Source organism: Leptinotarsa decemlineata, unplaced genomic scaffold (genome assembly GCF_025532065.1).
Source record: "Leptinotarsa decemlineata unplaced genomic scaffold, Ldec_3_MD MMD2_tig00000505_RagTag_RagTag, whole genome shotgun sequence".
NCBI lineage: Eukaryota > Metazoa > Arthropoda > Insecta > Coleoptera > Chrysomelidae > Leptinotarsa > Leptinotarsa decemlineata.
Genome location: NW_027412549.1, coordinates 10769022 through 10796884, shown reverse-complemented (window position 1 = coordinate 10796884; position 27863 = coordinate 10769022). Strand labels below are relative to the sequence as shown.

At 33.5% G+C, this 27863-nt stretch overlaps 1 protein-coding gene across 1 annotated transcript in view; it reads right to left on the bottom strand.

Annotated features, from left to right (window-relative positions):
- Window positions 1–27863, bottom strand: part of Gfrl (Glial cell line-derived neurotrophic family receptor-like) — a 498063-nt gene that overhangs the window by 43361 nt on the left and 426839 nt on the right. The window contains 1 exon segment of the mRNA XM_074173921.1: window positions 21983–22216. Within this exon segment, the coding sequence (XP_074030022.1) occupies window positions 21983–22216 (234 nt within the window).

Sequence of the window (27863 nt, the reverse complement as noted above, 5' to 3'; positions counted from 1 at the left end):
TCCTTTTTTTTTTTTTTTTCAGAAGGCGCTCAGTTGCCATCTTGAAAGTTTCATCTGCCAATTTCACTTCAAAATAAACTATCCATGCCCTGATTTCATTATCCCAAATTTAAATTTTTTGAGTTGATCCGTTCAAAAAATAAAGTTGAGGGGAAATTAACGAAATGCACTGTATATTATTATCATTTTCAGTTTCATTTTGAAATCACTTTTCTTCACGGTGAAGTTTTAGTATAATTATGGCTCAAATACATTTGAGAAATGAACAAAGCAATTTTATTTTATTATATACCTTGAGAACAGGTTTTCACGGTCGTAACCCGATATACCAAAAGTTTCGTTTGCTACTGCGGCAGACATCCTCAATGAAAACTTATACCACGAATTTGCTGATGATGTTTGCCGCAGACGAAATGCTGTGTCAGTCAGGTTCTTTTCCACTATAGCTTACAAGCCTACATTTTGTTAATACTTACATACTTCAAACTTTTTTCACTTCTGTTGATTTATTCAGGATAGTTTATCAAAGGGTAACAAAGAAATTGTAAGTGTTATGAAATTAACTGCAGAAGAACTCAATAGAAGAATACGATTCGTGAGAAAACTGACATTAATGAAAAAACAAAGAAAGAAAAGCTATGTGGTGGTTTTCGAGGTCTTGTTAACTACCTCTCGTTTATATTGATTTCACATTTGGATCATTTTTAAATGACAAGAAATATAATGACATTAGAATACTCACGATATATCCAAATCAATTGGTTATATGAATATTTCATTAAGGTAGAGCCACAAATTCTACCTAGTAGTCGTATGATTTCAAATATACTATAAAGTTTCATACAGATTATTTTTGTGAACACTGAGTTAAGATTTTTCATAACAAACATAGCATGCTGAAACTAAAAAATAAAACATGTACTTTTGAAGTACATTACATGCTTCATTTCACTCATTTTGATATGTGTCCCACCTTGTATCTGATACTGGAATATTTGTCAGTATTTAGTTGAAATAAGTTATTACGCATATATTGTTCGTATAGTGAAGAAATTTTATCAAGTATTATTTGTCTGTGTCAAAATTTGACAAAAGAAGTGACAAAGAAATCGTGAATTATTTTTCTTGGGTATATGATACAATTTTCGAAGCCATTTAACTGAGAAGAAATAATTCTGATAACTTATGATTACTTATGATTGCTATCATAAGTAAAAAAAAACTTGACTGTTATGTTTCGTTTTATTTCAGCTGACAATCAGTTCATCGATTTCACTTAAATAAACAATAATGCACTCAATTGCAATCTTGTTCGATTCTTTGAAATGAACAAGGTGTTTTCGAATTACATCTCTCTGAATTCTATGTTTGAGAAGTAAAGAATGAACAATTTCTGAAATGAATATCCCATTCTGACCAGCTAACATTCCAGATTAGAAAATAGAAACCAAATTCAAAGACACTTATCTTGAAAAGAAAAAATCGAATTTCCAGATCGAATTTCCAGAATGGAATCGTTCGATATGATATATCATATGGAATTAGATAAATTGTTTTCCACCGATCAAATGAAAAGTTATGTTACTGAGTTTATTAACAATTTGTGAAAATATTCCTATGAAAGATACCACTATTGAATATATATTTTTTATTATTGAATATCATTTTGAAAATTTGCGTGAATAACGGTTTCATCAACACTCCATACTTCCACGTTTAAAGTCAAAATTTTCAAAAGTTAGAAATTATTGAAATAACCCACAACGATGTTGACATTTCTTTCACAATTGTAATGTTATTACTGTTTTTGCAACAAATATCTTCAGTAATTGACGCTAGGTACAATTTTTTCGGTGAGCAGATTTTCTAACTATTTTGTCAAAAAAATATCATTTTCAAAATAAGGATTTCTCCATGGAATACATCTCTAGTATCTTCATTTTATAGTGATTCAAATGATTAGTTGATAACTTATTTTTCTTCATATATCATATTTGGTGTTTCTCAACAAATCAAACCAAACCAAAACATTTTTTTCATAATCATCTTAACTGTTTACCAAGTTGAAGTTCAATTTAAAAAAGTATGACTAAAATTTAGTTTTTTCCAGAAAGTAATCGAAATTTGGACATAGCCATATGTAACAAAAAATATTAAAAAAATAAATCATCAATTAGTTGTTGACATGGGTTGTGGGCAAATCGGCTGCTACGATGGATCAGCTGCGATAGCAATTTGTTTGAAAATATTGACGAACTTAAATTTTTTTATAGTTAGTTGAATAATGAAAATATGGTAATATATCTTCGAAGACTTTGTTTAGTGATGAAATACCTTGTGAATTATTTTTCAGTTATATCTATATGATATACGGAGTAATGAAAGCTTTTATATGAAAGTGCTGCTGATTTCATTTTGAAAATAAATAAAAAATTCAAAACTCTAAGCAACTTCAAAATCGATTTCTGCAACATCAGTGGCCTCAACTCAAATATAAACTCAGTGCATCAACATCTTCAAACAAATAGTCCTCATATTCTTGCACTCACAGAAACCAAAGTCAGTGCTTCGACAAACCTCGCCAATTTTCTATATTCTATGATTTCCACTCCCGATTCAGACGTAACTTCGAAATCAGAAGAGATATCTTCTGTCAACGAGAGGAAATGCTGTTACCCAAAAACTTTGATGTTATGTGGTTCAAAATCAAAATGCGTTTATCGACCACCTAGCGATACACAATATAGTACACTTTTCTCTTCACTTGCAAACACCATCGACTTTCTGCAAATCAATCATCTCTGTGCCAACATTTCCAAATATCAACGACGAATGAGGTCGCGAACTGAGGATTTTGCAATAAGCAACTGACTGACCGTGATGGAGAATATGCTAGTCTCCTGGATCTATACCTAATAACCAATCCAGAAATTTACAGTCACCGTAAGATCTCCATTTCCATCTTCTGACCAGTGTTGAGTGAATCACCAATGAATGTTGGGGAAAAATTTAACCCGCGCAAAGTTTGGCAAAGTTTGTGAGTGGAAGGATCTCAAGGTCATAGTCTAAATTTTCCCTGACTAGATGTTCGTTGCAGATCTAATGATCCATCAACTTGTGCATCTTGTGAAGTCACGGAAGTTATTCTATCATCCATGGATGCATATGTTCCTTTTACAATGAAATGCCTCCAAAAATTACGCCTGCTGGCGGTGGCGCCAAAAACCAGTGCTGAAAACCGAACAAGGTTTGTTAATGCTCGCAACAGCTCCAAACTAAAAATAAATGAAAGCTTAAAACTCACAATCAGATAATAAGGAACAAACTGCTTGCCAATCCAACGGTTCTAGATCCTTGTGATTGGTAGCTGAAGCTGTTGATTAGAACTTTACAAAATCCACAATTCCACTAATAACACAAGCGAATGGTTCAACAATAGCCATAGAAGAAGCATAGAAATGCAGGTTCTAACAGCTGGCGTCAATCGCGTGTAGAAAAGGAAAAGAAGGAAACGTGTAGGAAAAGAAGAGAAACGCCAGTGAAGATAAACCCCAAGGCACTGTCTATTTGCCATACATAGAAGGTGTCACGAATCAAATCGAGAAAATTTCAAAAAAGGAGAAAATTAACACCGCCTTCAAATCAACTAAGAAAATATCTGAGTATTACTGAAGTTTTTTCCCAAAACGAGTTTAATCCTCCTCTTGGAGATGATCACTTGGTGATCGAAACACGTATCGAGGTGTTAAAAATAACGATTTGGTGTTGGGAAAGAACTCCAGTAATATTCATTACTACACCAAAGGTTCCAAACAGTGCATCATAAGTAAATATCTGAGTATCTGAGATCAGCAGAAGACAGCAGAGATTCACTCAAAACGTCGGGAGTTTACAGGATCCCATGTAACTGTGGTAAAGTCTATATCGGTTAGAAGAAAAGAAGCATTGGTTCCCGCCTAGTTGAGCACAAGCGGAGTTGCCGATTGGGAAAACCCGAGAAGTCTACAGTCGCTGAACATGCACTGTCCAACGGAGAATACAAGATCCTGTTCGAAAATATCGAGAGGCTAGCAACTTCAAATCATTATTCAACAAGAATGCATTTAGAAGCCATTGAAATACACAAACACTAAAAAAACTTCAACAGAAAGGGAGAGAGAAAGTATCTACCAAAGATCTGGCACATAACTTTGAAAAACGCCAAAGTGAAGCCAAGTCAACCAAATCGCTCGGAAAGTACTCGCGAAACCGCCATTACAGAAAGTGCGCGAAAAATAAGCACTATAAATGGCACGGCAAAAATGGGAGCTTCAGTTCCAGTTGACAAGTTAAGAAGAGTACTTCGACCACGTCACTGAAGATGACTGCTGCAGCTGCAGTTGAAACGTTTGGAAATCATAACCAAAGAAGACCACGGCAAAACCCGGTAATCAATCATAACATAGAAAAAGCAAATCCACTAGCTGAACAATTTGCACCCCACTAAACAGTCAATTTTCTGGGAAGATCACCACCCACTAATTCCACACTAGGATTTACAAGGCCGGAAATTACTTTTTGACAACGTCTAGTCAGGCCAATTTCGAAAAAGCTCAATACCATTAAAGCTTCTGGTCCTGATGAAGTGTCCATGTTCTGAGAAAGGTTTTTTTTTCTTGTTGATATATTGCTCGCGTCTAGCCTATTTCCAAAAGGGGCAAGACAAATTTTCCAAATAACTATAGACTAGTCGCTTTGCTATAAATACTATAAAAAATTATGGAGAAAACAATAAACCACCATATCCTTGAATTTTTGGAAAGCTTTAACAATTCGAGCGATAATCAATATGGCTTTCGGAAACAAAGATCAACAGGCGACCTTCTACCGCATGTCACTCATATTTGGAATAATGCAATCGAGAAACATGGTGAGTGAAGAGCTGTTGAGCTTGATATTCCTAATACCTTTGACCTTGTGTGGCATGACGGTTTGCTGGCTGAATTTCGATGATATGGCTTGTGGGATCATGTTTGTGTATGACTCTTCAGCTTCCTGAAAGAACGGCCCCCGCAAGTAACTGTCGATTGATATATCTCGAATACTTTCACAATCAATGCTGGTGTTCCCCAGATATCCATATTGTCCCCTACCCTGTTCTAATTGTATATGAACGCCTTATTTCTGAAGACAGCACACTTCCACATGTGATTCCATTTGGATTCCAGGACATCGGCTGCGGATGCACATCTTCACCGGCAGCAGGAGGTTGCAAACTTTAATGAGGATCTATAAGTGGTTTCTAATTGAGGTGAAAGTAACCAGGTTCAATTCATTGCCACAAAAACCCAGACATCGGTTTTTTCCAAAAAGATAAATATCTCAGAACCGAATATAACAATATCAGGATAGGCAATTCAGCTTTCTGCCTTGATAAGTTTGTTAGGGGTTGAAATAGACACCAATATGTCTTGGCACAATCATGTCGCTGGAATTGCAAAGGCCGCTTTTCAAAAGCTTGAAACACTGTTCCAAACCAGAGAACTGTACACACCTCAGAAACTTTCGATGCTTTATAAAGCTCAGATCAGACCTTCTTTGGAGTATTGTTCTCATGTACATCATTTGCAACCTTGATACTCTGGAACGTGAAAGAAAGGTTGGAGATTTGTCTCTCTTCTATTGATACTTTCAAGTATTTCAAGTGTTTGATTCCACCAAGAGCGGTACATACCACATATAAAAAATAAGCGATGTACTTTTGCTGCTCATCGCTTCGAAGTTAAAATCAGTACACCTCAAACTTCACTGTTAAATAAATCTTCCATTTGGAGAACAGAGTTTATGTAGAATAAGCTTCCTGAGAACGTTTTTCCAAATTGATTTAATCGCCAGCGATTCAAATCCAATGTGAATCGCTACTTTCCCAAAAGCACCACTCTTAGGTCGCCTTGATGATTTTCCTATAGTGGTTGTGTTTTATTCTCAAAAATTCTCCAAAATTTCATAAAATATGTATTCATTCATGTGATTGAATTAGCTGATACTGGATGAAAATTCATAACGTTACATTTTTCAATGAAAAGTTCATGGATCCGCAATACGTGCTTCACTACACAATAACTTCCTCAGATGTATACGTACATGACTGTTCATACATTTTTTCATATAATAAAATTATTTGTTTGTTTGTTTGAGAATTAATTAATAATGAATGATATGAAAAAGTTGTATCTAGTATCAATTATCGCAGTTGTTAACTGCAAAATGCGGTAATGATATAACATTTGTAAAAAAATATCAACATCATTAATGCATATTCAAATCTTTTTCTATTTGAAAAAATTGTAATTAGCAAAATAAGTATCGGAAGAAACGACTAACTTTCAAGCCGATTACTTGAATTTTTATGACACCGTTGATAAAAATGAGAGCGGAAAAATTTGTTATATAACTCTTGAAAGCTTTTGAACATTGAATAAATACAAGTTCTTCTCCACGAAGTTTTATTCTTTGAAGGGTTAGATAATTCTGAAAAAATATATTTCATGTGGTATACTGTCTTCAGCGGCCATGCGTTTAGGCCGAGCTCTATTTTCGGCATTGAATTTAAATTATATATCATGGAGGTGGAGTTCCAGAAGTTGATACTTTTTCATTGAGAATTTTTTCCCCTCCTAGCATATTTCATTTTCATTTTTTAAGTGTTGACGAAGAACTGAATGCCTTGTTATCTTTATCATAATTTGTTGATAACAATTATTGCATTTTTTGTGTTCTACACAATCGTGGAAACCTATTTCTTCAACACGTTTTTTTAAATGGCTTGAATCGTAAATCAATGTTTAACTAACTATTATGGTTAAATCGATAACAAAACTAAGGGAAAACAACTAATATTCGTAATATGTTAACTCGTGGAGGCGACACGAGTGGAAAGCTCATAAAAATAGTTCACATCGATACTCCAGATTCAGAATATTTTCCCGCTATCCATTTTCAGAATCATCCATTACCAATTCAATATCAGTTTTGTTCACAGTGAAAGCTTTTTGTTGGTTGGCATGATTTGAGGAAGAATTTTCATTTCCACTTCACGAATTCATTGAATATTTAATTGGTTGAGTGGCTTTCGATATCGATACGTTTCAGATAAAAAATATTTTATTTGAGATAATTAAAAAAAGTTTGCATTTACAAGTCTACAGCTGTATTTTCCAATAAAAATGGGATTAGATGAAATGATTAAACGTTGGCATTAATAATCAGATTGGTTGGTGCAAAAAAATGAAGCCTAATGATATGAATTGGAAAGAAATTATGTAAAGCATAGACAATCATGAATTCAAAACTGATTAAAAAAACAGATTGTAGTCGAAGGAAAATGTAATAGAGCCATTATCACAGACAGATTTAACATTTTGAGAAAGCATGATAGAGAGTGATAACAACCCAAAACTATTGAATAACATGGTATTAGTTGGGCGAAAAATAGAGAGCTTTCGAAATTATTTTTCAAATTCTATAGATTTGTCGGAAATCACATCCGAAGTTTCACATTTATTTGGGTATTCACATTCAAATCTGAAAGTTCAGTTTTGTACACATTGCTCTTTACATATCCTCATGAAAAGAAATCTAATGATGAAAGATCAGGTGATCGCGCTGGCCATTCAATCGATCCTCGCCTCCCTATCGACTGATTGGGAAATATTGTATCGAGGTATTGCCAGACATCAACTTGGTAATGTGGTGGTGCTCCATCCTGATGAAACCGTATCGTATTCACTTGAACTTGAGGGTTTCTTGGATCAGTATATAAATTTGCTAAACTTGGAATGACACTGCATGAAGCAGTGCCAAATAATTATCGACATTCAAGTTGCCCTCAATGAAAAAAGGACCAATGATACGGTTTCCTACAATCCCTGTCCAAACATTAACCTTTTCAAGGTATTGCGTGTATTCTTTTCTCATCCAGTGAGGAGTTTCCGTTGATCAGTAGCGGCAATTTTGCCGATTAGCATGACCAATAAGAGACAAAGTAGATAGAGTCATTAGAAAACGTAACGTCAATAAATTGATGGATGTAAGCGACGTGGTAGGAAATCATAATGAAGGAAAGAGAATTGGAACTTTTTATGTTTTTCATCACTTTTATTTGTAGCTGACGTTACTGCAGTTTCGTCCAATAAGGACATTTTCAAACTTATACATTGAACTCATGTATAAGTTTATATAAAATCATGTATAAGTTTGAAAATGTCCTTATAGGATGAAACTGCAGTAACGCCAGTTACAAATAAAAGTGGTAAGAAACATAGAAAGTTTCAATTCTCTTTTTTTAATCAAAATGACGTATTTTTCACAAATTCATCATTTGTGAAACTGTTATTTTATGCATTTCCGTTAATCTAACCATTTGTCAGACTTGAAGTTAACGAACTTTGAACTTAGATCAAAATACTGACAACTAATGTTGTAACATACAGAACAAGTTGACAAGGCGTTCCAAACTAACGTTGCGACGGAAATTATTTATAGTTTTTTGAACTATAACATCTTAAGAAAACATTGCTATGGTTTTTGCTTACTTTTTTATTATCAATACTTCAACATGAAATAAGTTTTGAGTGTATTTAATAAAATTTCGGTAACCACATTATTTTAATTTATTTCATCTTAATTGTTGCAATACATCTGAAAGCGATAACATTTTTGAATGAAGAATGAAAAGATCTTTCAAACAATATATCACAAGCCTATACTTCACATTTAAAAAACTGGGGGTTGTATCTGTCGACGGGGTTGAAGGTAGGGCTAGAATTTTTCCGTTGAAGATGTCAAATTGTAATTCAAATTTGACGTGTTTCGGGATTTTGTTAAGATATGTACCGTTACCGAAATAATGAATTTATTTCTTTTGGCTTTTTCATATTGTATGTTGTTTACTGAAAAATTTCAATGGATTCAATTATATTACACGATTTGTTGTTTTTGTAATTGATGAACTGTAGGCACTCCATATTTCACATTGGGAAAATTTCATATCGTGTCTCTGTATAATGTTCTACATAGTGGAAAATTCAAATTGCCAGATATTGGAGTCGAAAAATGAAATATAAACTATGTTTTTACAGAATAATCTATAAATTTCTGTTGAATTATATGATACGAACAACCAAAATTCCAACATGAAGCTATCATATTAGTGATATTTTGAAATTGAAGCAATTTTTCATTGAAATTTCAGGTTGCTCGGAGTAGTAGCCACATTATCCTTTTTTCATCAGCTTGTTTCACGTTGTAGACTTACATAGGATGCACAAATTGATTATGTATGCGCATTCTTTCATCGTCCCAACTGTAAGTATCATGTAATACTCATATATTGGATTCCATTGAATCTGAAAAAAGTTTACGACACTATATCCTATATTAGATATATAATATCTGTATTATATATAAATATATTAGATATATAATATATCTAATATATTGGATTCTAGTAGGCTTTCACGGCTGGCGTCAATGTTTTGGTTGGTTTTCGGATTTTCACGTGTCTCCTTTGGTTACAATCTTCAAACTCTTTCAGTTGATACGCTAAGAAGAGTACTTCGACTATATATATATATATATATATATATATATATAAAAATATATATATATATATATATATATATAAAAATATATATATATATATATATATATATAAAAATATATATATATATATATATATATAATTATATATATATATATATATATATATATATATATATATTATATATATATATATATATATATATATATATAATATATATATATATATATATATATATATATATCTCCATCAGGTTGTGCTTTGAAAATGATGCCAAATGACATGCATGTGAATGATCAAGTGATTTTTCTTCCCTGTCAAATTTGACATTTTTTCCAAAAAATGTTCAGAAAAGCAGTTGTTGCTCGAAATTTCAAAAATCGGTAAAGAGAAAAGATGATTGTTTTTTCATTTTTTACCCGTATACCAATTTTTAGCTCTCTAGTACAAATTTAGTTTTCTTACAGTTTTTCGAAAATTTGACATTTGTCGATTTCTCAAATTCAGCCAAACCTCAACAAGCTTAGTGCTTCATGCCTAACTTATCTTTCCAACGCATTTTTATTACCAATTGCAATTCTAAATACAACTTATTTCGCAAAAATTTAAACCACCAGAAAAAATTATGCCAAAAATGATGCAAAGTTGATACAGTTTTTAAAAACAGATAAATATTTCACTATATTTCTACTTTTTGCGAAATAGCTTGATACATAAGCATAATTAAAAAACAATATCAATGAAAAGTCAATAATTTATTCTTTACTGCACTTTTCAAACAGTTAAACTTTGATTTACTAATTACGAAAAATTACAACGCAATTAAACTAAGGGAAGGAATTATACGAAAGTATTTCCACATTTACTAAATATCTTTCATGAGGTATGAATGAACAAAATTACTTCAGAAATCAATTTAGATTTTGTTGCCTAGAAAACTAAACCGTAAAAAATTCTAACAAACATCTGTTAAAATAAAGTTATAATTTAAATTAAGAACACTAAATCAAATCGAAACATGTGCCTAAACCATGTAAATACCAATAGAAATAAAAAATAAAAAGTCACATTTCGGTGTGCCTTCCACCACGTTCAATGCAATCAATTGTCCTTTTTAAAACATCTTTAACTGCATTCTTTATACTACGGGGTTTCGTGCTTACAACACATTCTCGAATAACTGCCTCTAAATGGTTTATATCTCGAAAAAGTCTTTGCTTATACACCTTTTGTTTTAAGTAACCCCACAAGAAGAAATCTAGTGGGGTTATATCAGAGATCTAGGCGGCCAAAAGTGTTCCATATTGCGACTGATTACTTTGCCCCTAAATATTTCCAGAAGACGCTCTTTAATCACCCTTGTAGTATGAATAGGTGCACCATCACACTGATACCACACAACATTTCTTACTTGAAGGGGCATATTATCCAAAACTTCAGAAAGTTCGGTATTCACAAAGTGTAGGTAGTCCGCAGAATTTAAATTATGTCTAAAAAAGTATGGTCCTACAATTTGATCGTTTAATATGCCACACCATACATTCGTCTTAAACGAATATTGATCTCGACATTCGATTACGAAATGTGGGTTTTCTTTTGTCCACCACCTGCAGTTTTGCGAGCTCACAACGCCATTTGAAGGGAAGGTCGCTTCATCTGTCCATAAAATTTGATAAGGAAAATGATAATTTTCTTCTTTTCCCCTTGAAACCAAAAAGAAAAATACAAGCGCATATGGAAGTCCCTTTCTTTTAATGTATTGATAAATTTCGGTTTATAAGGCGTAAATTTATTTTTGTGTAAAATACGTCGTACACTCTCTCGGTTAACATCTGTTCTATCTGCAATATCTTGAATACCTGTTTTTTTATGTTCTACGACATCCAAATATATTTCAAATTCCACTTATTCAGTATGTCTAGAAGGCTGATGTGCTTTTCTAAAATTACTCTTACTAGATTTAAACTTAGCTATTATCCTACTAACTGTTGACTGATGAATATTTCTTGCAGGGTGTCTGGCATTGAAAATATCAGCTACTTGTCGGTAACCGGTATTCTCGCCGCATATTAAGACGATTTAAATTTTCAGATTCAGCATTTTTAACAACATACTAGATAACGAATCAACTATTTTAAATCTAAAGTTGATAAACACTATTTTGAGTTATTCAACAAATGTCATATGACAATAAAATATTTTGCTTATTCAGTTCAGTTCAATTGTTTCCGCAATACCCTTAGTTTAATTTCGTTGTAATTTTTCGTAATTAGTAAATCAAAGATTAACTGTTTGAAAAGTGCAATAAAGAATAATTTATTGACTTTTCATTGATATTGTTTTTTAATTATGCTTATGTATCAAGCTATTTCGCAAAAAGTGGAATGAAGTGAAATATTTATCTGTTTTCAAAAACTGTATCAACTTTGCATCATTTTTGGCATAATATTTTCTGGTGTTTTAAATTTTTGCGAAATAAGTTGTATTTAGAATTGCAATTGGTAATAAAAATGCGTTGGAAAATTTGAGAAATCGTCAAATGTCAAATTTTCGAAAAACTGTAAAAAAACTAAATTTGTACTAGAGAGCTAAAAATTGGTATATGGGTAAAAAATGAAAAAAGAATCATCTTTTCTCTTCACCGATTTTCGAAATTTCGAGCAATAACTGCTTTTCTGAACATTTATTGGAAAAAATGTCAAATTGGACAGGGAAGAAAAATCACTTGATCGGTCATATGCATGTCATTTGGCATCATTTTTAAAGCACAACCTAATGGAGATATCAAAAGTTGCTTGAAGAGAAAGTCTAGGGATATTTTTAAAAATGGCAATAATTTTTTTTTAGATCGCTTTAGGGAAGAAAAAGTTGACGGGTAATTATTAAACGAATATAACTTACAACAAAATTTATTAAATGGTCAAAAATACTGAGTGCGCATATAAGCAAAACTAAAAAAAAAAATGGCTCTTCTTTGGCACCCCGAAAAAAAATCATAATACAAAAAAAATTGGAATCAGTTCAAAGTATGGCCTCCACGCTGGTTTATTACGGCCCTACATCTATCGTGCATCGACAAAATGAGATTGTCAATGTCTTGTTGAGGTACATTTGCCCATTCAGCGATTAAAAGCTCTCTTAATTGAAACGTTGTGTGAATGTTCCCCATATGCGGAGTAATTCTTCGTTGAAGCATGTCCCACACATGCTCGATGGGATTCAGGTCCGGTGATTGTGCTGGCCATGGCAATATATCAACTCCTTCGTTGGTGAGCCAGTCAGTCACTAGACGCGCGACATGTGGACGAGCATTATCGTGCATTAGGTGGAAGTTTTCACCAACAGCACCAGCAAACGGACGGACGATAGGTAGAAGAATGGTGTCGAGGTACTGTCGAGCTGTGAGGGAGCGATTTGGAAAAACGAGATCGGTTCTGCCGCCGATCATGATTCCGCCCCATAGCATTACTGTACCACCTCTGTATGTGTGGACTTCCTGGACGTGTCTCAAACGTTCATTATTTCCAGGTCGTCTTCACAGTCTTACTCCACGAGAATCTGGATGAAATCCAAATCTGGATTCGTCTGTAAACAAAACTGTGGCCCAATCATTTGCATTCCAGTTTTGATGTTCTTGACACCACTCTAATCTTCTACTGCGATTGCCTCTCGACAAAGGTGGACATCTAAGTGGCCTTCTGTTGTGGAGATCTGCTTCATGCAGTCGATTTCTGACAGTATCACGACCAATGGTTACCTGGTGCGTCTGCTGCAATACGTTAACCAACTCAGGTGTTGTGATTGTCGGTTGTCTTCTTGCCGTTAAGACCAAAAATCGGTCTTGAACTGCAGTTGTAGCGCGTCCTCGCCTTGGATGTTGTTCGGCTGAACTGCCAGTTTCACGGAAACGCCACCACAATCGACTGATAACACTTTGGGAGACCCCCAAATGAAGAGCTACATCATTTTGTCGCATGCCACCTTGAAGAAGCCCTACAGCTCTATTCATCTCAGCCAATGGTAAGTGATGGCGTTCCATGTTAAAGCACAATATTTACAGTTTAATTGCTGAGCAAGAACTGCATAGAATGTACAAACTCGACACTTTCAGATCATTCATTTTAGCCGAAAACCTACAGTTTGTAAAAAACTTGATAAAATATTAGTAACCGTTTTTGCAGGCTTTGTTCAACCCATAGAAATCGACAGGGTGGTCGAGTGTATCAATTCAATCGAAATTAAACGACCCCATGCATTTATTTTTATGATATTTAGTATGTTATAAAAATATCCCTAGAGTTTTCCGATGTGTGTGTATATATATATATATATATATATATATATATTATATATATATATATATATATATATATATATATATATATATACACACATCGGAAAACTCTAGGGATATTTTTATAACATACTAAATATCATAAAAATAAATGCATGGGGTCGTTTAATTTCGATTGAATTGATACACTCGACCACCCTGTCGATTTCTATGGGTTGAACAAAGCCTGCAAAAACGGTTACTAATATTTTATCAAGTTTTTTACAAACTGTAGGTTTTCGGCTAAAATGAATGATCTGAAAGTGTCGAGTTTGTACATTCTATGCAGTTCTTGCTCAGCAATTAAACTGTAAATATTGTGCTTTAACATGGAACGCCATCACTTACCATTGGCTGAGATGAATAGAGCTGTAGGGCTTCTTCAAGGTGGCATGCGACAAAATGATGTAGCTCTTCATTTGGGGGTCTCCCAAAGTGTTATCAGTCGATTGTGGTGGCGTTTCCGTGAAACTGGCAGTTCAGCCGAACAACATCCAAGGCGAGGACGCGCTACAACTGCAGTTCAAGACCGATTTTTGGTCTTAACGGCAAGAAGACAACCGACAATCACAACACCTGAGTTGGTTAACGTATTGCAGCAGACGCACCAGGTAACCATTGGTCGTGATACTGTCAGAAATCGACTGCATGAAGCAGATCTCCACAACAGAAGGCCACTTAGATGTCCACCTTTGTCGAGAGGCAATCGCGGTAGAAGATTAGAGTGGTGTCAAGAACATCAAAACTGGAATGCAAATGATTGGGCCACAGTTTTGTTTACAGACGAATCCAGATTTGGATTTCATCCAGATTCTCGTGGAGTAAGACTGTGAAGACGACCTGGAAATAATGAACGTTTGAGACACGTCCAGGAAGTCCACACATACAGAGGTGGTACAGTAATGCTATGGTGCGGAATCATGATCGGCGGCAGAACCGATCTCGTTTTTCCAAATCGCTCCCTCACAGCTCGACAGTACCTCGACACCATTCTTCTACCTATCGTCCGTCCGTTTGCTGGTGCTGTTGGTGAAAACTTCCACCTAATGCACGATAATGCTCGTCCACATGTCGCGCGTCTAGTGACTGACTGGCTCACCAACGAAGGAGTTGATATATTGCCATGGCCAGCACAATCACCGGACCTGAATCCCATCGAGCATGTGTGGGACATGCTTCAACGAAGAATTACTCCGCATATGGGGAACATTCACACAACGTTTCAATTAAGAGAGCTTTAAATCGCTGAATGGGCAAATGTACCTCAACAAGACATTGACAATCTCATTTTGTCGATGCACGATAGATGTAGGGCCGTAATAAACCAGCGTGGGGGCCATACTTTGAACTGATTCCAATTTTTTTTGTATTATGATTTTTTTTCGGGGTGCCAAAGAAGAGCCATTTTTTTTTTAGTTTTGCTTATATGCGCACTCAGTATTTTTGACCATTTAATAAATTTTGTTGTAAGTTACATTCGTTTAATAATTACCCGTCAACTTTTTTTTCCCTAAAGCGATCTAAAAAAAAATTATTGCCATTTTTAAAAATATCCCTAGACTTTCTCTTCAAGCAACTTTTGATATCTCCATTAGGTTGTGCTTTAAAAATGATGCCAAATGACATGCATATGACCGATCAAGTGATTTTTCTTCCCTGTCCAATTTGACATTTTTTCCAATAAATGTTCAGAAAAGCAGTTATTGCTCGAAATTTCGAAAATCGGTGAAGAGAAAAGATGATTCTTTTTTCATTTTTTACCCATATACCAATTTTTAGCTCTCTAGTACAAATTTAGTTTTTTTACAGTTTTTCGAAAATTTGACATTTGACGATTTCTCAAATTTTCCAACGCATTTTTATTACCAATTGCAATTCTAAATACAACTTATTTCGCAAAAATTTAATTTTCGTAATTAGTAAATCAAAGATTAACTGTTTGAAAAGTGCAATAAAGAATAATTTATTGACTTTTCATTGATATTGTTTTATAATTATGCTTATGTATCAAGCTATTTCGCAAAAAGTGGAAATGAAGTGAAATATTTATCTGTTTTCAAAAACTGTATCAACTTTGCATCATTTTTGGCATAATTTTTTCTGGTGGTTTAAATTTTTGCGAAATAAGTTGTATTTAGAATTGCAATTGGTAATAAAAATGCGTTGGAAAGATAAGTTAGGCATGAAGCACTAAGCTTGTTGAGGTTTGGCTAAATTTGAGAAATCGACAAATGTCAAATTTTCGAAAAACTGTAAGAAAACTAAATTTGTACTAGAGAGCTAAAAATTGGTATACGGGTAAAAAATGAAAAAACAATCATCTTTTCTCTTTACCGATTTTTGAAATTTCGAGCAACAACTGCTTTTCTGAACATTTTTTGGAAAAAATGTCAAATTTGACAGGGAAGAAAAATCACTTGATCATTCACATGCATGTCATTTGGCATCATTTTCAAAGCACAACCTGATGGAGATATATATATATATATATATATATATATATATATATATATATATATATATATATATATATATATATATATATAAAATCTAGAAAGGTTAATGCAGTCAAGCTGCTGGAAAATAATTCCATGAAAATCAAAAAATAAATAGATAAGTACTCTTTGATCATTCCCATATTGATTTCAATTTAAGAGCCACCGGTATACAGCTGTTTCAGCCTATTGGGCATCGTCAGTACCGGGCAGGCGGTCCTCGATTGAAGACAAAATGAGAAAAAACCAAGAAAGTACTTGATAAAAATAGCTGCGTAAACGCAAGCGAAACATAAGTGGAACCACCTATTGGTGTGACACCCAAGTCAACTTGCAATAGGTGGTTCCACTTATGTTTCGCTTGCGTTTACGCAGCTATTTTTATCAAGTACTTTCTTGGTTTTTTCTCATTTTGTCTTCAATCGAGGACCGCCTGCCCGGTACTGACGATGCCCAATAGCTGAAACAGCTGAAACAGCTTGGAGTTTTGATTTTTATTGTTTGTTTAATCACATTTGATAAATATACTTCAGGTAGATACCTTATCTCACAGATATTTCTTACCTTGATTAGCTCAGTCGGATTTATATGAGCATGCAGCGCCCTCTCTCTCTACAGGTAAAGTTCTTGGAAAAGTCTTGTTTGTTTTCAAAAATATTGTGCCAAACAAATTTTAAAAAAAAGATTATAAATATAATATTGAATTCAAAAATTATGGCACTAATACAATTAACCTTAACCTACCTACACCTGCAAAAAATATCTTAAAATTTAAATCCTGAATGGATTACACAGAAAGGTACCACTTTATAATAATTGGTGTTCCGTGGTATAACCTTGTTGAAATTAAAATGCTACAACGTTCTCTGCCTTATGACAGATTACTAAAATGGCTGCTCAGTGAATGTTCATAAATTAATCATTAATATCAATTTTACAAATGGTTATCGTTCTCATAATTTTTGAAATTTGCATTTGGCAAAATTCATGAGCTCCTCTCCAATTCTCCTACCTAGTAGGCTAGACAATATTTTAGCTACATGGTTTTTTCATATACTGAGTGTTTTTCCTTTCACAAATTGAAACTCTTTCAAAATATAGCTATTCTTTGGCTCTTCTGTTTCTATTATATAGGGACCTTCAAATGGCAATAGCAATTTTGCACATTTGTTCCTTCTATTATCAGGAACTCTCATAGATTCGACAATTACTAAATCACCATTCTTAAACCTCACTTTTTTACCTCTACGTCTATTCTCTCTTTTCAAATATCTATTTGCATTTCTTTTTATTTTTGAATTAACTTTTTCCATTATTTCATTCAAATCTTTCTCATTCCTTATCCATTCTCTCTCAGGCATTCTACTATTCATAATATATTCTGGACATTCTTCTGTCACTGTACTGGGTACTCCATTTAAATATCGCTCTACATCATTTAACTTTTCATCCCAAGTTCTATGGTTGTCCTGTGACATTATTCTTAAATATTTTATTACTTCTCTTATATATCTTTCTGTTGGATTAGATGCTGGATGTCTAATACTTGTAAAATTCAATTGTATACCTAAATTATCTGTAAATTTCGTGTTTTTGTCATTATTGAAATATGTTGCATTATCTAGGATAACCTGTTCTGGTTTGCCTATCTCTTCTACGAATTTTGTTAATTTTGTAATTTATACCTCATTATTATTACTCTGTACCTCATTCGTAGAGTGTGTGCGTTGTATATTGTTTAGCTGTCTAATTTCTTCTACGCTTCTACTTCTCCTATGTCTGTACATAACATCATTTCTTTCGTCATTGTAATCCCTATTGTCTCTGTAATTTTGTCTGTCTGTACTATTAGCTCTGTGTCTGTATGTATTATTATTGTTGTTATAGTATCTGTAATTGTTATTATTATTATATTCATTATATCTATTATTATTACTGTTATTATTTCTTTGTGGATAGTTATTATAGTTTCTGTTATTGAATTGTGTATTATTATTATATCTATTATTATTAGTTCTGTTATTAAAATTTTGATTATTATTGTTTTGATTATTAAATTGATTTGTATTATTACTCCTATATGCCAATGTTCTTTCTAATCTTAGCAAATATTCACAAAGCCTATCCATTGTTTTATTTTCGTACATATTAATAATTTCAAAAATCTCTTGTCTAAAATGTGTGCTTATATTACCTACTATTTCCTACTTTTGGCTCCTGTCCAAAACTGTATATTGGGCAAACAGGAAGAACATTTTTCTAACGAATTAAAGAACATAGGAGTAGTTTTGTAAATAGAAAGACCAATTCCACATTTGCAAACCATCTTTTAGCAGAAGGACACGAGTTCAATCATGAGTACGAGGTGTTACATTTAGAAGAGAAGAGTTTGAAACTTAATCATCTAGAATATTTAGAAATCAATAGATTCAGGAATTCGGGTAATTTACTGAATGATCAATTAGAACTCAATAACTCTCCGTTACTGAATATATTTTTTCAAATGTGAAAATGAAACATAAGTGCAGGTAATTTAATTCGTTAGAAACTCAGGTAAAATATCAGCTACTTAAAATTCAGGTACTTCGTTTACAGGTACTTTGATTTCAGGTACTCCATAAACTATATATATATTTAGTATTGAATGTGTAGAATTAGTTGAAAGACACGCCAGATGAAGCCATTGTATGGCGAAACACGTGTTGCGTTTTTGTAAAACAATTTAGTGAAAATCTCACAATAAAGTGTTTTTGGAATACGAATCTATATGTATTTTCATAGGTTTGATTCTTCAATTCTCAATTTTAATTCAATTCTCAAAACTTTCAAAAATTGTACGTGCTTCTCGTTCCAGCGTTGATCATCGACTCCTTTGGCTTCCCCTTTCAACAAACTCCCAATCTCCTTGGCAACCAATTTTTGAAAATTCTAGATGCTGTCAAAACCTTCTAATTTGTAAATTTTGGCACTTCACTCAAACTACACTTAGTTTATTAACCATTTGTACTCATAAACAAACTCTAATATCTAATATTTACAATATTGGTTGTCTTATAACAATTCATGTTCTGTATTTTACAAAATTAATTTTTGAAATTTGCATTTGACAAAATTCATGAGCTCCTCTCTAATTCTCTCACCTAGTAGGCTAGACAATATTTTAGCTACATGGTTTTTTCATATACTGAGTGTTTTTCCTTTCACAAATTGAAACTCTTTCAAAATATTGATTTGGATAATTTGAATAAATTGTAATGTTGTTTTGTTTGCTAATATTGATCTAAATGGTTTTATTGATTTGTTATTGTGTTTCAGGAAAATATATATCTGGTGACTGATCTTTTCAATACTGGATTGTGACATTTGAATTTCAATGGAAACCAACTAAGGAATGATTCAGTTGTTACATTGTGTGCGTAACCATTATACTGAGAACAAAAGATAAGAAATTTCTAACTAAGGTAACGTATCTAAAGGTAACGTATCTAACCAATGTTTCAAACGAACAAACTTATTAACGAGTCTCATTGGTCAAGATTCTTATAAACAATAAATATCATAACAATATATATATATATATATATATATATATATATATATATATATATATATATATATATATATATATATATATAGGTTGAAGTCAATAGCTGGGCTGTTACAAAAAAAACTCTTAGTTATATGTCAAGCTTTCGGTATATTTCACACCTTCGTCAGAACAACTACAATAATAAGATTATATATCTTGTAAAACATATATAAATATAGAGAACTTACTAACGTGAGAATAAAATATAAAAAGGTTCAAAAACAGATAGAAAAACATGAAATAATGACAGTTGATAAAAATTTTGGCTGACAATGTCATGTGGGAAAATTCTGAATGATACTCGAATTACTAGATATTTTATTTTCATTATCATATTTCAGTAGGTACGTGTAAATTTTGCTGAGACTATCAATACCAGTTTGTATATTCATTGAATGTTCTTCGTTATTAATATGTATCATTTCCAAAAATATCCTTTTAGTTGTATTGGTTTCTCTATCTAAAATATTTGGGTTTTCAAAATTCATTTTATGATCCTCCATATTAACATGTTCTGTTAATGCACAAGAATTAACATTTCGTCTATGTACCTACTGAAATATGATAAAGAAAATAAAAGATCTAGTAATTCGAGTATCATTCAGAATTTTCCCACTTGACATTGTCAGCCAAAATTTTTATCAACTGTCATTATTTCATGTTTTTCTATCTGTTTTTGAACTTTTTAATATTTTATTCTCACGTTAGTAAGTTCTCCATATTTATATATTTTTTACAACATATATAATTTGTAAAATATAATCTTATTATTGTAGTTGTCAATAGCCCAGCATTGACTGCAACCTCACTAATTGAATCGATTTATAGCTAATCCAGTCACTTATTATTCTGTTATATATATATATATATATATATATATATATATATATATATATATATATATATATATATATATATATATATATATATATATATATATATATATATATATATAAATGAAGATTTTATCGAGTGGGCATGATATAAATCAAAAATGAAAAAATTCGCGCTGATGAGGCCAATAGCCAGAAAGAGGTGTCCGCGGTTTGCCCCCCTTTTTGGAGTGTTGTGTCCACGAATTGTTTCATTTTATATATATATATATATATATATATATATATATATATATATATATATTGAAATAAACTACAATAAGTCATTTCGTGTAAAAAAAAATATTCAAAAAAAAAACGACGACTTTTGAGCATAATTTGCAGGCATAATGTTTCTTATTTGTAAAGTTACTTTATGAGAGTTTATGGAGATGAAGTTGGCTTTCATAGCATGTTGTTAAGACGCATCTTGACAAGTTGGTTGTATTTTATTTCATTGTAATTTCAGTTTCTTTTTGCTTAATATAATTGTTATATTTTCAGATACTCTTTTTATTTTTTATAGATTCTTTCAGGGTTTTCCAGTCAATTTATATCATCAGATTAGATTAGACAATGGAAGTCCGAACTAATGAAGTTCACATTTTTCTCTCAATTCCTATAACTTTTCATTTCATCCACTCCTCATGCCAATTTATGATTCACGGATATTTTTTCAGAGAGCTCCTGTGGAGTACTTGATTTTTTGCTCATTTCAATCCACTTGACATTATTTTTGATATTTGCATGTTTTCACTTTTCGCAAGAGAAGAAAAAGATAATTTATTTCAAAATATTTTAATTTTTGCAAATCATGTTCTGGCATTTCAAAATATATTCATAACTTCGAAAGCATTGCTTATTTTTTAGGATTTTGTATTTCTTGGCTTTTTGTTAGGACATTCAACAAACATTTTACAGTAATAACCAGTGTACTTTTTGATTTGTTGAAAAGTAGAAACATCATCATGTACCTAATCAAAATAAAAAATAAAACTGTTGGTATATTTCTAACTGATAATGTAGACATCAAATTTTTTACGTTCACACAATAAAATAAAAGAAACTAAAAAACATGCACAACCCCAAAATGGGACACATATAGATACCTACTTGGATACTTTTGGTGAATAACAGAAGGCTCTACGAGTGCATTTTCGGCCTCTTCCGGGTAAAGACGGTGGACATTATGACTCATAGAAGATTTCTCTTTGTTCTTTAAGACGCTCACGCTTACGTGGTCGTAGCCAGCGTGAGCCTCTTGACCATTAACCGCGTCCACTAGCGGGTTTTCGACTATGGCATTGCCTAGATCGTCGGCATACGAGGCAGACGTATTGTCTGAAGCTGAAATGACCGTTACTCAGATACCGCCCGACTGATGGAAATATTATCTAACATTTAAGGCATCTTAGATGTACACCAATCGCTTACCAATTTTTTTTGAACTCAGATACTTACTAAAATAAGCCAACTTTTTCCTGAAAGAAAGACAAGAAACAAAAATATAGGTACATATACTTTTGAACGGTACAGCATATCAAAGTTAACGTATCATTATCAGTACTTTTCAATTAAAAAAACTTACTGTGAAATCATTCACCAACAGGTTTATTCAATAGAAAAGGCGTCTATCCAACTTTGGTTCATTCCTGGAATTCGGACTAGCCTTAATTGAATAAAATATAACATGGAGTCTATTACAATATGTATTGTGAAGTATAAAAAGAGATATGTCAAATGTGAATTAATATTTGTAAATATTTTATATTTAATATAATATAATAATAATAATATGATGGAATGATCCCCTCTCTACTCTCAAATCTTAAAATCATACCGATTTGCCACACTAAGGCAGAAATCTCAGCCGGCAGATGCAGAAGGCTATCATTTTTGGCTCACTGTGCTTGCTCAGGGCACATGACTCTCGGACCCAATGACCACTTACCCCACGGTGTGAAGAGTGGCCGTTGGTTGATAAAGCTGGCGCGCCCTCCCGAATGTATCGGGGCTTCGGGGGATTAGGGCCTGACCAGCGTATACTACAGTGAAATGAAATAATAATATAATAATTCTCTGATTACCTTAATGAAGCGATAATACAATATTAGCACTTGAGTGATTGTAACTTGTATTGTGCAACTCTATTATATACGCATTTCAAATTAGTCTTATTCCAAATTATATAAAATTATATAAATTATTCATAATTGAAAATTTTATATTCTCTCAAGATCTGTAAAAGTTATTCAGCATTCATTTCCTAACAATTTTGAAGTGTGTTTATGAATTTATTCCTTACACTAGGCGAGTACTTTATTCTATCCATGAGTTCTGAATAGGACTACGGTTATTAGCGTCCACCCTGGATTTCACGTATCCCCTTGAGAACCATTCTGAGGAACTATGTCTGCCTATTTATGAATAAATGAGCAATTTAAAAAAGTTTTCAACTAATTGTTCGCTTCAGCAAGATATGGTACCTACTAATTATCACAGGTATAGGTGGTTCTTGAGAATAGTACGACATATCACCTGCCCTTAGATTTTTTGTGGAAATTCCCAAACTCCAAATTTTACGTTATATTGTGTGAAAGCTTTTTGCTGGTTTTTTTGACCGTTATCCGCAGGTTTTCATGCCTGAAGTTTCGTCTACTACTGCGGAAGACATTTTCGAATGCGATGTGGTAATGGCCACAGTTGGTGCTCTCGTTGTTCCAAACGCATTAACTACGATGTAAGTGTTTGACTCTGATTTGATATTACTATTAGTGGGCGTGGCTTTGTTTCTCTCATCTGGATTACCCAACCTTGTTTCTGAGTGTTAGGTAATCCAATTGAAAGAAACCAAGCCACGCCCACTAATAATAATATAAAACCAGAATCAATTACTAGCATCGTGGTTAATGCATTCGGAACAATGGGAGCACCAACCCGGGCACTGCGATCGTTACCACTTCGTTTAATCATTTATGGATAAAGATATTGATTTTCATTAAGTAACGGGTTAGTCTACTCATAATATACGTTATATAGCCACAGTCTGATCCAGAACTCATGAATGAGGGACAATTTTCCAGACGTGTCTCTTCAGAACAAATAACCACTAGATCACCTGTTATGACACCCTTCGATTTTTGTGAGAATTCGTGAAATTTGAAGTATAGACACGTATGATGTACGGAATGAATTTGTTAACAGACTTCATTACTGCCAGGGAGTGAATTGATAACATTCTGTAGTTTTATTGAGGTGAACTGGAGTGAATTTTGAAATGTCCATTGATATAATATCGTATTGTTTGTAGATATTTGAAACGGATGATCCACTGGAAAGTGGTATGATTTTCAAAAATGGAATAGTATTGGATAGAGAACTGAAAATATATCAATCGAATTATCACCAAGCTCCCTTTTCTATTGTAAAAAAAAGTTTATTGCGCCCTCTCGGTGATGAGTGATGCCACGATATTGTTTTTCTCATCAATACTGAGTACTGAAAATGGACTTTTGATGAAAACTTTGCTCGACCTTGATATCTGGTTCCGTTGAAAAGTTGAGGGAAAATTTTTCACGTCTGCATTGTATAAATGGATACTAGCGTTAATGTCACTATTTTCCGGGTTTGAAGGCCGCCGATTCTCGGAATTTCTTTCTGTCGTTTTGCTAATGCGAGTGGCTAGCTTCTTCAGAGGTTTATTATTGGATGACTGGATATTACGGCTACGTAAGGCGTATTTATGTCGACTCAGGTAGTTTGGTGTGCTAATACCTGTAGCTGGATTAGGTACCTGCCGTCATGCTGTTTGCTATTCTTGAACTTCTCAGAATGGGTTTCCGTATTCGGTTGAGGTTCACGACGTGTTCTTTTTGTTGGAATGTGTTTGTGGATCTCTATTTCTTCCGTACCGGTGGGCGATGGTATCCCTGGTTGGAGACAATAAGTTTTGTGTTTTCAAACAGAAACCTATGGAATCTTTCACTGAGTGCGTGTTTTGCTAGCATCTGGCGTGTCTGTTTGGCCTAGTCTGCAGTTTCTTTCATGCGCCCTCAGCCTTGTTCCCATGGATTCTTCGGTGGTTCCGATGTATACCTTCCCACAAGTGCACGATGTGCCATATGCCACTGCTGCTGATAGTGAATCTCTTTTGTCTTTAGTCGACCTGATACTTTGTTGTGCCCTCTTGAGAACCGTTTTAATATTGTTTTTCGCTTAGACTGATCTACAAAGTGTATCATGAACCCATGAACACTGATAGATACCTGCACGCACTATCAAACCACCATACTAGTCAAAAGCGAGGGGTCATCTCTACTTTGAGTGAACGAGCTCGAAGAAACCAGAGCATCTGGAGAAAGAACTGGAACGTCTTCAAGTAACCTTTAGTTCGAAAGGATATAGTGTACCCGAGATCAACATGCCCATCAAACTGAAGAGTTTCACGGTTCAAAACGGGGAGGAGACTCAGACGGTTGTACATGCGTATCTACCATATATCCTTATGGTCACAGACAGAATTGAAAAACTCTTGGGAGAACACAACATTAAAACGGTCAAATCCACCAAGAAGATACAACAAAGTATCAGGTCGGCCCAAGACAAAAGAGACCCACTATCCAGCAACAGGAGTATATTGCATACCGTGCACTTGTGGAAAGGTACACCTTTGGAACCACCAAAAAGAGTATGAAAGAAACTGCAGACTAGGCAAAACGAACAAGTCAGCTGTGGCGAAGCACGCACTCAGTGAAGGAAACCACAGGATTCTGTTTGAAAACAAGAAACTCATTGTCCCCAACCAGGGTTACCATAGCCGACTAGTACGGGAGGCAGAAGAGATTTACAAACTCGCGGATGATTTCAACAGAAAAAAAGGAGCTGTGAATCTCAACCGAATATGGAATCCCATTCTAAGCAGTTCAAGAATAGCAAATATCATGACGGCAGGTAGAAAAGAGTCGATGAATATCATCCAGGTACAGTTATTAGCACACTAAACTACCTGAGTCAACATAAATACGCGCAATGCAGTCGTAATATCCAGTAACCAGGATGTATAAACCTCTGAAGAAGCTAGCCATCCGCGCCAGCGAGCAAGGAAGAATTTGAAAAATCGACGGAATCCAAACCCGAAAAATAGTGACACTGAAAACCTCGGTCGCGAAAGCCTAAACCATTTTCTCAAATATTAGAGTTTTCGGTAATTCAGAAACTGAAAATTCAATCATTTATAATAGCTCGCTTGAGATCAAGTGCTCGATTAGGGAGTATTCACAATCTCTCACATTTGTTACATGAATGATATATTACACTTGCACACATTAAAATTCATTATTTTTTTAATAATTCCAATTCCAACAAGGGTAAATGCCTCCGTTAGCAGTAAAGGGAAAATTGAGTTAGGATGTCTTTATGCGAATGACGTCAAAACCATAGCAACATCACAGATACCAAACAACCAACGACCACATTTTTTCTAATAGCACAGCCACCACATATGGAATTTCGTGAGGTAAAACTTCGAATTTTGACCAATAGCAATAGCATTAACTTGAACTGAAGAAAATGTAATTAATGATCAAGCTTTCAGTGGAATATATCAACATTTTCCAATAACAGAACTTGGTATCAGAAAAAGCACCGCTGAGAAACAATTTTGGTGTGTTGTCCATCTTTTCCTAGTCAAAATGTTGCATCTTCTAACTAGTGATGCTTAACCAGATTAATGACTTGCTGTTATATTTTTAAGTTTTAATTTGAAGTTGCCTCATTCTCTGCTAAGATATCCAGGACACTGGCACAGCAAAGGTCTGAAATTTCCATTTCCAATTCGTAATTTCACACCTCCTTTTATCACTTCATTCAAAACTATTGCAAACAATACGTAACTTAGGAACCAATCAAGATTGTCTCAGCTATTTTAAATGTTACCTGTTTTCTTCTGACATTATTTTCTGTTTTCTAGTACGAGTTTTGTTCAGTCTTCATTAGTGTTCTACATTTGATTGAATGCGTTTCCATATCTGTACAGCCTGAATGTATTTCTTGATTTTCCTTGAAGGCCCTTTCTTAGACGTCTTTCAATAGGAATACGGTGTTTTCAAAGTTTTTTTGATGTAAAGCTGAAGTCCTTTTCTTTCAGGTTATCTTCCTATGTACTAAAGTACATTAGCGTCTCCTTTTTTATAAATCAGTACTCTTTCACTTATGCGTTATAGAAGAATATTGTTTTCTTGCATACACTTTTTCCTTTGGGTAAATATTGGACCTGTGCCTTCCATTTTTTCATTAATGGATTTTTCAACTTCTTTCAATATCTCTTCAAAACTGTTTTTGGATTGCTAGCCTCCTCTTGCAATGAATGTTTCATAATTCCACGACCATTATCAGAAGAAAATGTTCGCTTGAAAAAAAATTGTATTATACTATTCTTAACCATTTTCCAGACGAGAAATAATCAATTGATTTTTTTGTGTGTTGAAATCACATTTTCTCCAGAACTTGTATTTTCTTAAATCTTCATCTTACTTTATAGGATTCAAGTATCTTTTAAAAATTATTGTAACTCAGTGCTCTCCTACGCTGTTCAAAACCGAAGTCTGTAATTCACATTGTGTGACTTTTTGGCAATTGGAATATAATTCATCAGGAACAAGGAAAACAACTGAGTATAATATTTCAAATAAAATTTTCATGAAATCTCTGAATACAAACATTTGAATGAAAGAGATGAGTACTTCTGCTACACTAACTCGATTCTGAATACCATTAAAATTGCCGAGTAGCAATTAGAGCTATGCAGCCCGCCATTTACGAACAGTTTTCCGTCTTCACTTAAATGAATATCATTGTTTCAAGATATTCGAGTTTCGAATCATTCAAACGGAAGGATAGAAAATGGTACCCGCATTACCCCTTCAGATCTGAGCTGAAATGAAATGATAGGTGGAGTAGATGAAATGAGTTTATTGTAAATTGAAATTTTCGAAAA